The following is an 18,061-nucleotide window of genomic DNA, read 5'->3' as shown; positions in this document are numbered from 1 at the left end:
AACATAACATTTAGCCGTCGCCAAGGGTTCTTCTTTGTTTCCACTGTTCTCCATCCGAATGGGGGAAAGGTTCCTGAAACTAAAAGTCAGCGCTGCTCAGGAGATGATACTGACTCCAACATCTGGGTGCTTTTCCGGTATCTCTAAGACTGCTTTTTATCAACCCAGTCGCCAGAGGAAAACGTTGGCATTGAACGTTTCTGCAAACTACAGAAACGTTGAATATATACATTTCAACACGTGAATATCAACATTTCTACAAACGTAGCATATTATTTCTACCGGTTGAATAATGATGTTTTATGGTGTGACAACGCTGTGGTTAAGGTATGGTTAGGTTTAGGCACAAAGACCACTTGGTTAGGGTTAGGGAAAGATAGTGGTTTGGGTTAAAATAAAAGTAAAAAATAAAATCAAAATGGGCGATGTCTCACTAGAAAAAGCCCGTTTTCTTGCTTTTGTTGGTTGAAACAGGAAGCGGACATTGGTTTCGGTTTCGAGGTGGTCTCGAACCGTGTTCTCTGCTGATGTCCAACTTGCTGCCAAAAAACTTACTAACCATCCACCTGCCCCTCCTCCTCCTATATAGGAAAGATCAACTCATATAGATCACATGTGAACTACGTCACTTTAGAAATGTTGAGATGATACGTTTTGTTGACATTTTCATATGATATGTATTGTTGAAATGTTAATATGCTACGAATTTCACGTGTTGAAACGTAGATATTCAACATTTCTGTGGTTTGCAGAAACAATGACAATGTTTTATTCTGGCGACCAGGCTGTTTTTATCATCTTAGAAATATATCCAAAGTCAGATCTTTCCTGTCACAGTGTTCATCTCCGGTCGACTAGACTATTGTAACGGACTCTTTGCTGGGCTGGCGAAGCAAACACTTAATAAACTCCAGCTTATTCAGAATACTGCAGCCAGAGTATTAACCAAAAGCAGAGGGTGTGAACACATCACTCCTGTTTTAATTTCTCTTCACTGGCTCCCAGTAAAGCAAAGAATTGATTTATACTTCTTATCATTTTTAAAGCTATGAACGGCCCAGCTCCCACCTACATTGTTGACATGCTCTCTGACAGACCCTTGAGATCATCAAATAAAGATCTCCTCACCATACCTAGAATAAATATTAAATCAGCTCATGATGCCTTCAGCCATTATGGTCCTACCACATGAACTCAGCTCTGTTACAACAGTGTCTTCCTTTAAAAGCAGACTAAAAACAAGCTTTTAGTTAGGTTAATGGGTAAAACCTTCTTTTTAACAATAATAATAATAATACATTCTTACCCTACTGTCTTATTGTAATACCTTCTCACCTTCTAATTTTCTTTTTAATTAATTAATTTAATTTAATTTTTTAATACTGTCTTATATGTTTTTATATGTTTTAATATATGTAACATCTTATTTTATGTTTTATATATGTAATGTTAATGTAATATATTCATTATGTATGATCTTTATTTGTTTTTAAGCACATTGAGTTTACGCTTGCCGTGTGAAATGTGCTATATAAATAAATTTGACTTGACTTTTGACTATCAGGGGTTGACAGCAGTACTATCGATCATGATTGTGATGCGATGGCAGCAAATTTGTTGTAACTAAACTAACTGAAACAACAACAGTAACCACCATTTTACCACTTGTATCTACCTGTATTGACTTGGACAACTTGGATACTTAAAAACAGAAGAACAGTGGAGAAAGCTTGATGTTCAGTATTTGGGGAGAAGAAGCCATTCAAAGGGAACCGTAATCAACAATTAGAAACTAAAAGTCTTATCTGCATTTGGCATAAATTGTGATGCAAGACAGCCAAACTATGTAGGGAAACTTTTCCAAAGACAAAACAAGACTATAGAGATATTAAGAGCACAGTGGAGCAAAGTGAAAAATTTCAAAGTGGTTTGACATGCTGGTTTGATTTCAGCGATGCCTTAAATTCAGCAGCAGTGGGACAGAAAATCAATAACATTTTCAGCACTTTTTTTTTTGTTCCGTTGTCTTTTCCACAAACTGTTACTTCCCTCAACTACCAAACCAATTCAACCATAAAAATGACATCTTGGTTGGTGAAATACAGCGTAAACAAAAGGAAGAAGTTAGTACCAAATCCTCACAAGGTCCTTAAAAGTTCAAGTTATGGGAAGACTCATAGTTACAGGTTATGTTGCAGTGGGGGAAAGGGGTTAATAGTGAGTGACTGTGTATGAGAGAGAGAGACAGAGGGAAAGAAAATCAAATGTCAAAGCAGGCTGGTTCATGTTTGGTCGGGATTTAAACTGAGAAACCCATCAAGTACTTGAAACCAACAGAGAAAATTGGTTATTTTTCAGTGTCTCCCGAAATAACCCAAATTACATTTCCCAAAAACAGCAACATGTTACTGTGACCAGAGGTCCATGTGGACATTGTCAGACTATTAAAGTCACATCAAGTGGATCCTCTCGGCTATGTGGGCATATAAAATATAATTTGAGCTTGGAGCTACTAAAAAGATTTGGCTAAAGTAAGAAAATATGGCTTTAATTATCAAAAGACACAAGAGTTGATTGTTGGTAGAGGACAGGATGTAAACTATGCCTCCCAGTGTCAAACTCAAATGCTGTTTTTGGCTTTGCCTTCTTTGTCTTTTTTTGCTTTTTGTCTGGAAAGAACATGTGGTCATAAATCACACGACGGCACTTTTCGGGAGAATGTTAAGTGCCATTTTAATCACAATTCTGTTTTCTTTCTGGTGAGGACTATCTCACGAAATATGAACGTCTAACAGAGAAAAGAGAGGAAAGGATGTTTTACTCCTTCATCTCTTTCTGTCTGTCTCATTTCACCTCTATCATAAAGCTTTTGCCTCTCTAATAAAGCTAATTCCCTCATATTACATGCAGTATTTTTTGTTTATTTATTGGATAATTGAAAAATAACCACTTTGAGAACATGAATCCATCAACTAGGAACATTTCAAACTTGGCTCTGGGCTTTTAGTCGATGAATAAATTACGATAAATGTAGGAGGAAGTGCTACTGTTAAATAAATTATGACAATGGCTCGGAGAGTTCAGCTTCGCGAATGGACAAGACTAATTGGTAGAAAGTGCCAGAAATTCCTTCTGAAATGTTTGTCTGCCTGCCAAGACTTCCAGAAATGTTACACCTGCTGCTGCTTGCATATTTACATCTTCACAGAGGGTCGTTAAGTCAAGTGGATTTTATTTATATAGCGCCAAATCCCAACAGAAGTTATCTCAGGGCACTTTTCACACAGAGCAGGTCTAGACTGTACTCTTTCATTTATAGAGACCCAACATCCCCCGCCATGAGCAGGCGCTCGGCGACAAGGAAAAACTCCTCTTTAATGGGAAGAAACCTTGAGCAGAACCGGACTCTAGGTGGGCGTCCATCTGTCTTGACCGGCTGGGTTGAGACTAATAGATCTTCATGTAATCGAGTGGATGTTTCAAAGTGCATCTCAAACCCAACACATTAGCCGATAACTGATTATTGAAATGTAGTTTTTCTTTTGTGTTCTGAAACTTTTTATTGATTGGAAACCGTCCTGATTTACATTTTCTTTCTTTTGTTTCTCAAGTTCATTCGTAATCTGTCTTCTCTCTCTCTCTTTCTATTTGTGGCTTAATTAATCTCTTCTCGCAGCTAAGATTCCTATTTCATGTTCATTTAATACCTCGTTTCTTTGTGTTTCGTTCACCCGTTTACAGTATGCCTCTCTCTCTCTATCTATCTCTCTCTCTCTCTCTGTCTCCCAGTTGAATGATACTGGCTGATAAACATATGGGGGGTCTGTTTCTGATTAATAGCCAAGAGGCCTTTCAGGAAACATAATGAGTTTCTACTACTGAAGTGTGTGTGTGAGATGCATGGTTGAGTGGTTAAACATTCCTGTTTGTGTATCGCTCTGTATGATTTCTTTCCTTTCTTTCTTTTTCTTTGTACAAGTCATGCTGATAGCTATGAAAACCGCTCCATTTTCATTACCTCACTTATCAACTCTGACTGACATTTTCCCTCCATTCCCTCCTTTTTTCTTCCTGTGGTGTTATGAATGCAAATTGCACAGTGAGACTCCAGCTATTTGAACTTAAAAGGCGCTAATTAAACATCAATTTGTCTTTATCAATCTGACTAGGAGACCGCAGTCGAGGTAATTTGTAGCCTTTATCTTTCTGCATTGGTTTTTGCTCATGTACATTAACATATATTTCCCATAGATCCTGCGGCGTCTTTGAAACGTTAATCCTGATGATTTCTGCTTTGGTGGATTTGGCTACACTCGTAGTTGTCGCATCAAGTGTTTTTTCAGAGTAGCGTGAAGTGTGAGGAATTGTTTTTGGCATGCATTGTTACTCCTCAAACAATAGATGGAAGTAAATTAAAAAAAAAGCTTTCGTCATACATCTTGGTTTATGGCTGGATGATAAATGAACCGTCTATACACACATTCATAACTTTCATTTTAAGAAACGCTTCTCCCCCGTCTTGTTCAGTCCACATATTTACCTGTTTTGTATCTGACGGTGCTTGTATCTGACTCACTACTGTGTAGGCTGGATCGAGTTTACCATCATCACTGTGATTTAACTCGATTGACCCTCATTAAAAGTACGGAGGAGGATTCATATCTACCTTTTTTCGTTTTTTTTTTAACATCATTCTTCTGTTTCAAACATCTCTCAGACCAGATCCTTTAGAGGAATAATCAGAGTTTCCAAAGATGAATTTGGCAAAACTGCATTTTCATACAATGCATGCTGCGCTTGGAACCATATAAAAGACAAACTTAATTTAGAAACACAACCTTCATACTGAATCAGGCACTTAAACACCACACCTAAAACGTATTTTGTGAAGAAAGTAACTGTTTTAAATAGTCACACTTTCTCCCTTTGATCCTATGTTGTGAATGTTTCACATTTTTTATGTATAATCTACTCTACAATGACATTTTGGCTCAGTCTCTGTTGTAAAAGAGACTTCCTGATTAAAGAAATGTTGAATAAAATCTTTAAAAAATACACTTTCTGCACAGACAACATCGGGTGACTGAGCTTTGAAGCACTTCTGAAGCTTGTCTGGACATCATTTGTACAACTGCATCATCTTGATCTTTGATGTATAAAGTCAAAGGCAACATGCACATAAAAACAGGAGTCAGCTACGACTTCCAAAGAGCATTTTAGTGAGAAACGTCAATCACCAAGCTTGCGTGCAACGCTGACGGCGAACTGAAGGTAAATTCAGCTTTTTGAAACGCTTCCAATTTCAGATTCTGGGTCAATGTAAGATACTTGTTAATCATAAAAAAAGCAGAATATAAAGAAATACTACCAGAGCAAGACTGTGCTGTATACTGCTGCAAAAAATCACGTTGCATAGTAGGTTGTTCACACCTTTCCTTCCTTACTGCTTTTATTTCTCAAGGTAATTTTCCGTTTTTTTCCTTCCTTCCCTCCTTGAATGCTTCTTTACATTAACCCCCCCCACCCACCCCTTCTTTTTGTCCTCGACCCTCTTCCTTCATACCTCAGTTCATTAATTCTTCATGTCAATCCTTTCTTGTTACCTTCTTCTTCTTTTCTTCCACCTTTTCTACTTTTCTGACTCCCTTCTCCTTTCTTCCCTGCTGTTTTCCATTTGATCCCTCTACCTCCCTCCCTGCTTTATTCACACAATTTGTTCCTCCTCTTAAACATTTCTCTCTCACTTCCTTCCTCACTTCACTTTTTCATTGTTTCCCTTTTTTTTAAAAAATAAAATAGTAGTAAAACCCTGCCGTAGAGATCCATTAATATTCTCCTTCTACACTGCCTTCTTTTACTCCAATCATTCCCTCACATCCATTCATCTCTCTCTCTCTCTCTCTTTCTCTCTGGCTTTGTCATCATCTATCATTTGTATGCTTTGAATCTTTGAGTGCTCTACTCTCCCGCTTTCTCTTTTCTCTCTGCGGCGCCCGAAGGCTCGACTTTCTCTTCTTCTGTGGCTTTGTATGCAGCCGAGTGTGTACCGTGTATAATCTAGAGTCTCTCGACTGATTTGAGGAACGCTCTGTTCTGTCCTCCGTTGTGTCTCCGAGTGAACACGTTGCGATCTGTTATCTGTCGGTCCGGTTTTTTTTACATTGCGGGGCGTTGTAATGCCTTCAAATCAATGACGTTCCCCCCCTACACACACACACACACACACACACACACACACACAAATACCAAAAACACAGCACATATTTTTCACTGTGCTGCACATACACATTGTTTGTCATCTTCCTTCCTTCCTTTTTTCTCTCTTGTCAATCCAGGATACCTTTGAGTTAATATATTACTCATTCAACCATCCCCCCCACCCTCCCATCTCTCTACCTTACACACATACTGTACACACACACACACACACACACAAATGGAGGGATTATGTGGTATTACATTAGCGCCGCAGCTCTGTGTTAATGACCTTTACATCATCCTGCAGAGAATACATTTTGCCGTTTTGTCTCTTTAAACACATTCAAACTTCTCTCTCACTATATATACAGCATCTCTCTCACTACCAGTTTGTCTGTCTCACTTTTTTGTTCCCAGCAACTTTTCTGCAGTTAAACCATCTAGAAAGTCAGTGTATGAATCCCTTAATATCCTTAAATCATCCATCAACTACCTGTATGTGAATATATTCAAGAAGGACAGGAAGGGATCACATGATAAATCAACCGCTAATGACTCTTAATCCACATAAAATACATCCTGGCTTCTCATTGTGATTCCCGTCTAAATGGTATTTGTGTTTTCTCTTGTATGAATGAATTTTGTCTCTTGATCCACCCTGTGGTGTTTTCTGAAATTTCTGCAAGGGGGGAGCGTTAGCTGCACCGTGGTCATCCTCATGTGCCGGACTTTTCCGGGTAGACGCACGGGAAGAGCTTTTGAAGTATTTCGATGTTGCCATGTCTTTTAAGCCTTTTCTTGACCGAAAATATTCTATTTTAGCAATTAAAGTATTCTGAGTGAGTGTTTGATAACTTAAATATGCATTTTGACACTAATTACTAAAAAACTAGCACGTGCAGGATGAGAGCTCCTTGGATGCTGCACCCACATCCACCCTGTGGTGTTTGAATCCAGGACTGAGAACGCTACCTTGTTATGGCGGCTATTACCATATCTTCCCCATCTTTATAAAGTTTTCTCAAATATGTGAAACAGAGCTCCTCTGGTTAGTAACCTCTGCTAACTGTTAGCCAATACGTGTGGTCAAACGCAGTATAGCAGCCTATCAGACGTCTACTGAAACATCGTTCTTTGCCTGTTCATTGAAAACACAGTTGCACAGATGAAAAATCCTTTTCCTTGTCTTCTTTTCTCTTACTATGAGCACAATAAATCTGATGTTGACTTTCTCCCCTCCCAGCTCTTAATGAAAAGTTATGACACTGCATCGCCAGAATTTCCTCACTTTGATTCTTACTCTTGATCCCTTTTCTCATTAAGTGTGTGTTTGTTTCTTCTCTCCTGGCTGCTACGCTCACTTCACTCACGTATCAACACCTCTGTGTTCAACTTGATGTGTTTTCCATACTATCTATTTTTGAATTTTTGATTTATAAATCAGGGGGTGGAGAGAGTGAACTACCTGAAGGACTTTTGGTTTAAATCTATAAATGAGATATTTCTTTAATAGGATAAACGACGCTCTTTACAGTTTGAGGTTGTACATAATTCTGCTATAACTACCAGTTTCTAGAGGCTATTGTAAAACTGTATCATTAAACTACATGCAGTTAACTTTACATGCAGAAATATAAGGCTTACAAGCTTCTGAAAACCTGTCCAGTTCCCTGAATAATTAGTATGTTTTTCCAGAATTTTGGTATTTTTATAGTATATATTACAACTACTAATGCTCTTTATCATTTTACTACTACTTATATTATTTTTTATTACTACTCTCCTTTATTTGAAGACCCTGCACAGGATAAGCAGGTATAGATTAACATCATTTAATGAAAAAAAAAAATACACTTCTGAATCTTCTACTGGGGTATTTAATAAAGTGCAGCTCTTATCTCCTTCACCCAGTAACATGAACACCTTCTTCTTCATCATCCACATAAAAATGTGCCAGTTGAGGTTGTTATGGCTGATTAATCTAAACATTGATTCACACTTACTGTAACTTTTCCTGCTTGTCATTCATGTCAACTTTGAATTGGTGTCTCAGGACAAAAACCTCATATAAAAACAATGTTTACTTATTGTTATGAAGCTAAACATCAATGTTTTAAGTGCAGGATATTGATTTTTAACATTCTTTAGATTCTAACTCCTCATATTGCACCATATTCTTAGTTGAAGTGCTATTTTCAGCCAGGACATGTCACAACTGAACAGATTTTTTCTACCTCTTGCTGTCTTTTCTCTATCCAAACCTCCTCCTCCTCCAACAACACCCCCCACACCGCCGCCCACAAACTCCTCCCAGTCCATCCGTCCGTAATGGCGCTCCATCTGTGCAGTCCATTAGGTGGCCTCATGGCTTAGTGGCTGCGCTGATGAAAATGACCCCTTGTGACAGCACAACACAATACTCAATACAACACATTACTGTACTCTGAAGCTGCTCTCAGCACCGCTTGTCTCCTGTCGGCAGCAGAAAGTGTTGTCATTGTGGTACATGGCCAAAATAGTGTCACAATGTCACATCAGAACACATTTTGTGCATAATTCTGGAGGCTTGTTAATGTTAATATGATTGGAATATTGTTCTCATGATGTTTGGTGCATAACATCCAGTATCAGCGTGCTAAAAGTTGGGGTCGAGGTAACTAGTTCGTTTAGAGTGAGGGTCTGTTTTTGAAACAGGACCCTATCCAGATCAGTCAAACGTGGCGTGCCGATTCTTGGAGCAGACACCTACTGACCACTGTAGCAGGGCCCATGCTCAATGCCAATCAGGCACCTGATTGGCAGCACCTGGGGGTACCAGAAGCTCAAAACAAGAGTCAATAGCAACAGCAAAATTAGCTGTGTGGCATTGGCAGAGAAGATTTGGCAAATTTTTCATGGGCGCAACCCACATCTGCTGCTCATCCCACAAATGCATGTTCCTTACCAATGTGGAACCATTTCAAAGGGAAATAAACAGGCTTTCCAACGGTGTAAGATTTATTGCCAAGAATCATCGTTACAACAAAGAAATAATCTACCAAACACAAATTTCCTTACTTTTTGTGCTAAGTACACAATGACAGTAAAATAATTTTGTTTATTCACATTTCTTTGCAGATTTTTCATCCATTAAACATTCAGTTCTCCTCTTTGACTTTATGTTGTTTCACACAGCTGTACATCAGACTTCCTCACATAACATGAGCTTAAAGTTGCCAGTTGTTTATCTCATGTATCATAGTATTAATTGTAGGATAACCATATGACTGTGGTGTGTGTTTATTCGTCAGTGTTGGATGTGAGAGCTGAAGATTAACGGTGCAGTGATGTTGTTGTTGCCGGTGTGTGGGTGCGTGTGGGAGTCATTGTGGTTTCAGGAGGTGTTCGGTCACTTTTTTCCTCAGTTTTGATCTGAAATGTTTCACAAAAAGAGCATAAAAAGTCAGTCTTTTTCTTTTTTTTCTCTCTCTCCTCTCCCTCCCTCTTTGTCTGCAGGCGGATGGATGATGCTTATCCCTCGCTCCAGAGGTGTGGAATGACAGATGACAGAGGGATTGATACAGCAAGAGCGAGAGAGAAAGAGAGGGGTAACGTCAGAAAGGGTCACTGCCGACGGTAATGGAAAACAGCGACAAAGGGCAGGCGTATCGATCGGGAGGCAAGAAGTAAGTGACCAGATTTACTGATACTGGGATGACACCCTCTCTCTGTCCGTCTTTACCTTCTGTCTCTGTTTCATTCTTTCTCTCTCACTACTTTTCTCATTTTCCTCTCACTGGCTCCCTGAATGTCTCCTCTGTCATTAACCATTTCTCCTTCTGCACCTTCATCACTACATAAAACACACACTTTTTCAATGTAACACCCACAGTGGCGAAAGTCCTCAATAGCTAATAACTAAAAGAGCAACAGAGTTTTATGTTTGTGTCATTTTTCACATTATTGCTGCATTAGCTTCAATGCTACATGAGCAATTTATGTGGAAGAGAGAAAAAATTGGCAGTTAGCATGAGCATTAGCATGACAGCTACCGCAACCAAACAAAGAAATAAAGCTACAGAATCATGTCTGACATATTCTAGAAACTCTGAGCTGTAAGCATGAAAACAAACTCAGTGCGTTTGTGGACAGCAGCCACTTTCTGACAATTTCTTGCCGTACGTAGTTGATTGCCTTGACTAATTCATGCAAAGATGAAGAATGCTGCTACGGGTTTGTGAGTCTGCATTCTTGATGATTAACGTACTTCAGTCACTCCAGGCTGTGGATAATAAGATACAGTTTCTCTCTGAATACATAAGTAAACATTCCCAACTTCATGTTCACACAGGGCTCATGTGAGCCTTCTTTCCCATAGCCTTGCCACCTAGCTAGGCTATGTGTACTGTAAGAAGGTCATCAGTAGGGAAGTGCACAACACATTTTGTTCCAACAGAGCAGCAGCTTATCTCTGTGACATAAATTTAATCAATGCAACATTTTCCAATGTAAAAAACAATAACTATGGAAGATACAAACCAAGCAAAGATCTGCAGCCTGACAATATCCATGAATGTTCATGCTAGCATAACTTCTGGTTTAACAGATTTTGAAAACCACACACAATGCTAATGTAGTAAAAACGCAACAAACATCATTTACAGTAATCATTTCAGACTGAAATCTACCCATTCCCATTTAAACAATGTCAAACCCACAATCAAGATATCCTGCTAAAGGATTTGCTGACTAGCTTTAGTGCTAGCACGGCTACCCTTATCAGTCATGTGACCCCTGCCTTGCTGTTTCGGTCCCTCAAGAAGTCTCCTGGTTCACATCACACTTTCTAAAATAACAGAGAGGAATACTTCCACCAAAATATAGACGATACCACAGTGTATCATACAGCTGCACAACAGTCCTGCCAGTGGTTTCATGCTATTCCACTGACAGACAGGTGATGGTAATGAGCCAAGAGACACAAACATTTGCCAACAAAGATTTAAGATTTAAAATACTTTAAAAATGTCTTTGCAAATGTTCTCTGGAGGATGAAATGTATTTAGCACATTGGTTAGACATTAAGGATACACATAACTTTTGTTTGTTTACAAGACACTCCACAGGGAACCTTTAACTAATTTAGGCAAACAAAGATGTAGGCTAATAGGAACAGTAATTAAGGTTAAAGTCATCTTAGCAAAGCACAGTGAAAAAACACTGCACACACTTCCAAATGCTGCAGAGGAGCTAATATCCACTTTTGCCCTACAAAAAAAACAGCAGCAACACTGAAATTTAGGAAAAAGTAATCTCCTGCTGTAATGTAAAGTATTGTTGTTGCAGAAATGGGTATTTAATCATTTAACAACATTTACGGATATGAAATATAAACCCTTGAATGTTAAGCTTCAAACCACACAAAAAATGCAGTCGGTTCTGTTTGCCTTTGTCGGACAGTTTAATAAGAAAATCCCTCCATCCCATTTCCCCGCCACCCCTCCACTGTTTTATCTCGCAGAGCAGAAATGGCTTTAACAAACATAAGTGCGGCAGCAATTTGTCCCTGCGGTGAAAAGCAAAGCGACGGCGGCGACATCTGTGCCTTAACTAGGCTTCGGCGGCGTGATCCTTCGGGAGTCTCGAGCCGTAAATGTGTAACTCTCTCTAGGAAGTCCGGGGTGGAAAATGTTTTACAGACACAACAACAATAATAATCTACAGATGATGTGATGACACAGGGCTGAGTCTAATCTTTGGTTCAAAACTAATGAACTCTGGTGGTTTCATGCCAAGTTTAAGGCTAAAACTAGATGACTAAGAGGAAGAGGATTGTTAGAATAACATGTTACTGTCTTCGACAAGTCGAGGGTGGCTCCAAGGTTGTATGTATCTATTCATAGTCTATTTCTCCTTCTGTAACTTCCTTTTCTTTCTCTTTCCAATTGCCTGTCTCCCTCTCTTCTCAATCACTTTATCCTTTATCTCTCTCTCTTTCTTCTCCTCCCTCCTCTCCCTCACGCTCTCTCTGTGATGTATTGCTGCTTTATCGGACCGGTTAAATGGCTCGCCTGCAGTACTGTTTAGTTTCCTGTGAACTACGCTGATACGGTACTCTCCCTGAGAGGAGGAGATAGCAGGAGCAGCCTGTCTATTACACACTGAGCTCTGCAGAGGTGATAAACACACACACACACACACATTCCTACGTGTTCATCTATGCATGAATAGTTCATTTTCTCTCATTGTCTGTTCTTATTCAAAGTTGTTTACCCTGTTATCTTGTGCTTCATTGTCATTTTTAAAGCAACTCTGACCTCATTACAATGCTGTTTATCATCATTTAGAATGATGCAAACAACAACCTCATTCATTTTAGCTTAAAACACCGATACGACTCTATTGTTTCATTGACTTTATGTTGTATAAAGTCCTTTTTATTCCAGCGCAGACATAGCCAAGACAAATAATCAGTGAATCCTGATTGAAAGTATAGTTTACAGCCTCATTTAATTGGCTGAATGTAGCTACTGTGGCTTCTCATTGAGCTGAGGTCCAGTGATAAGCTGCAGCAGAATGGTAGACGGTATAATAAATGATGGGAAAAAAGCAGTTTAATGGGTGAGTCAAAAAGCAGTGAGCTTGACCTGTGTTACCAAGTAGTTATTTTACTTCATGCAACCAAACACACAAATAACGAGACCCATGGCACATCGCCCGTGAACCATCCCCACCATGCATCGCTTTTACACCCGTCTACCTCATGTCACACCCTTCCACCTCTCAAAATGGATTTTCAAGTAAAAATAAAAAATAAAAATTAGACGTGTGATGTGTGAAAATTCATTGTTACTTTCACTGACCCTTCGTGCACGTACAGTAAGGAGCAGCTGCAGGAGATTCTCCATCAGGATACATTGCCTTAAGCTCTAATAACAGCGAGTCCAGTGGTCAATCAAATTATGCAACAGATCAAATTATGCAGCAGCCTCTCACAAAATTTTGAATTTAATTTTATGCCTGAATCCCACCAAACAGTATCATTAAAATTAAATGGAAATATTGTTTTTAATGATAAATGAATGCTTAAAAAACAGGGGCCAATTCTGTAAAAAATCCTTCCAAAGACGGTCCTCACCAGAAAAACAGTATGCAGCATCAGTCGATTGTTCAAACCGCCTTAAAGACATGTATATTTATGTTATCCTGAAAAGTGATGACTTGTTGCCATGGGTACAATGTCTGTCATCTCTCAGAAGTAAAGGTGGAAGTATTGTGACGCTGTTCTGGTGCCGTATATACTCCGAGTTAGAAGATAGGGGCTGATGTTAGGACGTACAAAGTGCATCTCAACCCAAACCTACAGTCAGCCTTGGTTTCTTTTAACTATGACTGCAGTCTTTCAGTAACCTATGACCTCACTAACCTAGTTTTAGTTGCATAAACTTAACCAAACATTAACCATAGAAGCAGCAGATCAGTCGACGCTCATATGTTTTTGTAAGTCATGTAGAAGACACTGAGAGACACTGAGTATGAGGTGACAAAAGTACAAACACACAACACATCTGCCCACACACACACACACACACACACATCAATAATCTGAATGAATCATTATGTTTGCACACAATCACTCACCTAGACGATTAATTTATGCATACACAGTAATTTACATAAAAAAAAGGAAAACGGAGACAAATGATCACACTCACACACACGTTGAGACACAATAAATTAACATTAAACAATGCAAATGTTAACATGCCCACACACACACACACACACTCAAGTAATGCAAAGCAGTGGTTTTATTATTGTGGTTATATTAATGATTAAAATATGCACACGCACGCATAAAACTGCAGAGCCGATTCTACTCTGCTTGATATTATCACGGACTCACCGCCCACTAAACTATCTCAGGTTGGAGGCCTGAGTCCATCTTTCTTTTTTTTTATCTCCGATGCACACACACACACACACATGGACACGGAGGCGCACACAAAGAAGGAAAAAACACAAGGAAGCACACACAGCCGTTCACTTTTCATTCTTAAACATGCGCCCACACACGTTACAAAAAAAAACGTCTCATTGGTTTTCACCATCTTTCACGCTTCGTCTTACTGTTTCTTACAGGCGAAGACATACAGTATGTGCACACACACACAGACTTACACACACTCTGACTCCTCCACCTATCCTTGAAGACATTTATGAGGTTCTAAATCACTAAGTCATCTGAGTGGTTAAGGGTAAATAGAGAGGACAGCCAGTACTTTTGCACACACACACTGTGCGATGTGAGGGTGTAAACATCCAAGCTTCTGTCCTGTTTCAGTTTATCTCCTCCGGTTTATTTTAAATGACTGTAGCGTTTGACACTGGTACTTGATCTCTTTCCAAAACCTTTATTAGAGTTTCAGACAATATCATAAATTTGTCTGCTTGATGAAGAATCACTGTGAGGAAGGAAAGCAAAAAAGGGGAAGAAAAGAAGAAGAATTGAGTGGGCAGGTTGATGAATGGCTGTGGAGGAAGGAAATGAAAGGTGGAAGGAAAGATTTGGTGCACAAGAATGAAACAAAAAGGAATAAGGGAGCCAAAGAAGTAAGGGAGGAAGAAATAGAGAGGAGGAAGGATGGGGTTAAATGGAAGGAAGGAAGAATGGATGCATAGATGTGGAGGGAAGGAAAAGAAGAATGTTGGAGGACAGACCACCAGATGTTTGGACAGAAGGTAAAGATTAAAAGAGAAAGGCTTGATCAGACAATGGATGATTGATGATTAGGTAATTAGGCACAAATTATGCAAACAGGAAGTTATAAGGAACAGAAAAATACAACTGCAAATAATCTAATGTCTTATTTTCTCTTGATTCCTTCTACAGATCAAACCGATCATCAACTCTGACCTGAAGGAGGTTAAAGCTTCTTACAACAGTCTGGACACATTGTTCGCAGCAGGAGCAATTTCTAGCTGATCATACACATCAAAACTGATTGATACCCATCATCAAACTAATTAGTGGGGATCCTGCAGAGGGGAGCAGAGAGCTGGCAGACATGGATATAAATAATCCAGTTTTTATCTCTAAATTAGGGACTCTTAGACTCTTACGTCCTGCAAGAAGTGGATGTGACTAAACACGGAGAAGCAATACAGGACGTATTCGCTCGGCGTACAGCTTGAGAACTTCTCGCCAATGACTTGTTGGACGGAAATGGGGGATTCACACCTCAGGGAACAATCTGAGGCTGTTTGGAGCTAGCAACACTTTATTGGAACAAAATATAAACACCAGAACACTTGTAGCTAGTTCCTCCCCGTCCCCTCTTCCCTGGCATTCCCTATCCCCCCAAGTAGCTCCTTCCCTGTTTTCTCCCCTTCCCTCAGATCCTGTTGTGTTCAATCTGTGCTTAATTAATGTGTACTGTTGGTATTAAGAATATATTTTGGAAGAAACACCTCAAATAAAGTCTTCAAGTCTCCCTCAATGCTGAGTGAGCCCTCCCCTCTTCAATCTCCAACCGGGTAAGGGTCTCTCCTTTGGGATGGGTGGCCCAGCCAGGGCTCTTCTTGGTGGATTCGGCACCACCACCACCACCTCCTCCCTGGAGGTCGGGGGCCGGATAGCCTGGACTAGCAACATCTCCCTGGAGCTCAACCAAAACCAAACAAGGGGGGTAGGGCTCGGAAGTAACAGTGGAGTCGGAAGCGCGGCAGCCATGAGCGCAGGTCTGGACAATTTCACCCAGGAGGTCGTCACCAGTGCGGCGATCAAAGAGAAAAACTGGCCGGCGTTGCTCATCCTCATCATCATCGCGCTGACGATCGGTGGCAATATCTTGGTGATCCTGGCGGTGTCGCTGGAGAAGAAGCTTCAGAACGCCACCAACTTCTTCCTGAGGTCACTGGCCGTGGCGGACATGCTCGTAGGCATCCTGGTCATGCCGATCTCCCTCATCAACATCCTGTATGGTGAGTTTTATTGAAATATATGGTTAAACACTGGAGGATTCTTCAGAGATACTGTAAAAAAAAAAAAAAGATTAACGTTCCTGTTGAACTTCCACTCACTCTTTTACTTCAGTTTTATGTATTCTTTTTATATGAAATCAATATTGGATGCAAAACATAACTTTTTATAGTAGCTGGGGGACATCTGTAGAAAATGAAAAGATGCCAAAAAAAAATTCTTGCCTTTGTATTTTAAGAGGTAAATTACCCTGAAACCTTGGTTGAAACAAATGATAAAACGCCTCTAACCCAAGACAGTGGTGGTTAATAGAATCTGATTTGTGGTGTTCGCAGCATTTAAATTATATTACATTTAAATATTTTAAGAATGGCCTCTTTTTCAAGAGAAAGTATGCTGATTAATCCACAGCCCTCGCTGTGAACCATTTTTATTTCGACTTCTTTCGACTGAAGAAATAGCCCCTATTAACACTGGTAACTGAGAGATCTATGTGTTATCCTGATTCAATTGGCCAAATGAAACCAAAACTATCTAACTATCTGCATGGCACTGGGATTAAATAAGATTTTTGTTTGTTTTTTGTAATGTAGGTGAGCTGACCCTTAAATATGGAAACTACAGTAATCCCCTTAGTCATTTATAGCTGGAAAGTCAAAGGAGAAGGTGCAAAAGTTGCTACTTCAAATGTCAGACTTAAGAACAATTTGCTTGCTGTATGCTAGTTTTAGTAATGTATATACACACACTTACCTGCATAGAGTTATCTGATTGGCTAACAGGCTTTCACTCTACTTAATACAATAAGTAAACAGACAGTCCAACCTGCTATAAGTGCTTGTAATTGATTTTGTTGTGTACAGTTTGTCACTAATCATGAAAATAACACAGACACGTATATAAATCTCACCCAATATTTAAACAATCTTCCTTGCACATTTCTACCCCTGATCATCTCAGGCCCCCTCCCACTCACCAGCTGTTTCCAGCACACTGTGGCATGCGCCACAACATTTTTCAGTGCAATTATTGAAATGATTATTGCTTCTCTGAGACTTTGCACACTGTTATTTTGCAAGAGATTCAAGAACTGGAGGATGCCAACTTGATAATTGCAATACCAGCTATCAACTGCTGTTCTTGCTTACAATATCCATGCCAGGATTCTGCATGAACGCCTACATTAGCTTAATAGGATCGCGGGTTGTTGCATCGTAGGCTGTGTATTGAATTTCTTTTCCAATGTTGAGTAAAAACATTAAATTAAAGGAAGGCTGTCTTCCTCTAACATTTTCAGCCAGGTCGCTATATTAAAACAACAAGGGAGAGGCGCGTTTCTTACAGCGTATCTGCAAGTGTCACCGTCACAAAACCAATCACAGAGGTGACAGTAAGTGAGAAATCTTTTGCTGAGCTGCAGATAAACACGACGTCGGCCTTTGCAGTTTTCAGTGACAGTAATCCTTGTCAATGCCAAGGTTACTTACTTCCAAGAACTCTAAACCATTTCTCATGAATGTTTCTTGAGTTTTTCAGCGGATGCCACATCTGCAAGCATTTTATTGTCACTTTTTAAAAGCATTCTGATGAGTTCATTTTGGGCGTTTTGCCATTTGAACACTGGTCAGGGAGAATATGAGCCAAATCAGAGTGTTTTTAAAGTCTTTTAGGGTCTCAAAAGTCTCAAGTCTTTGGATGCAAGTCCAGGCCAAGTTATCCTGACAGGACAAAAGATTTAGGCTCAGTTGGTGCTATATGATTTGTGACTCAGTGACGTTAATGTGAGTTTCTTTGGTTATCTGCCAAGGTCTGCACTATATTGCAGTCTGCTGTAAATATTCATAAAAACTTATGAAAACTAACTGAGAATCTGGCTCAAATCCTTGTGATGAAGATGTGACA

At 39.6% G+C, this 18,061-nt stretch overlaps 1 protein-coding gene across 2 annotated transcripts in view; it reads left to right on the top strand.

Annotated features, from left to right (window-relative positions):
- The window catches only part of htr2cl1 (5-hydroxytryptamine (serotonin) receptor 2C, G protein-coupled-like 1), a 130,382-nt gene that overhangs the window by 76,573 nt on the left and 35,748 nt on the right, over positions 1-18,061 (top strand). Inside the window, exons 4-6 of one of the 2 annotated variants that reach the window (XM_067579892.1) lie at positions 9,694-9,863; positions 14,599-14,919; positions 15,071-16,161. In XM_067579892.1, the coding sequence (XP_067435993.1) occupies positions 15,735-16,161 (427 nt within the window). In that variant the 5' untranslated portion in view covers positions 9,694-9,863; positions 14,599-14,919; positions 15,071-15,734. The remainder of the gene's footprint in view (positions 1-9,693; positions 9,864-14,598; positions 14,920-15,070; positions 16,162-18,061) is intronic. The other variant, XM_067579893.1, reaches the window with a different exon arrangement.

This window comes from Thunnus thynnus, chromosome 22 (genome assembly GCF_963924715.1).
Source record: "Thunnus thynnus chromosome 22, fThuThy2.1, whole genome shotgun sequence".
Taxonomy (NCBI): Eukaryota; Metazoa; Chordata; class Actinopteri; order Scombriformes; family Scombridae; genus Thunnus; species Thunnus thynnus.
This window is presented reverse-complemented; position numbering and strand designations above follow the sequence as displayed.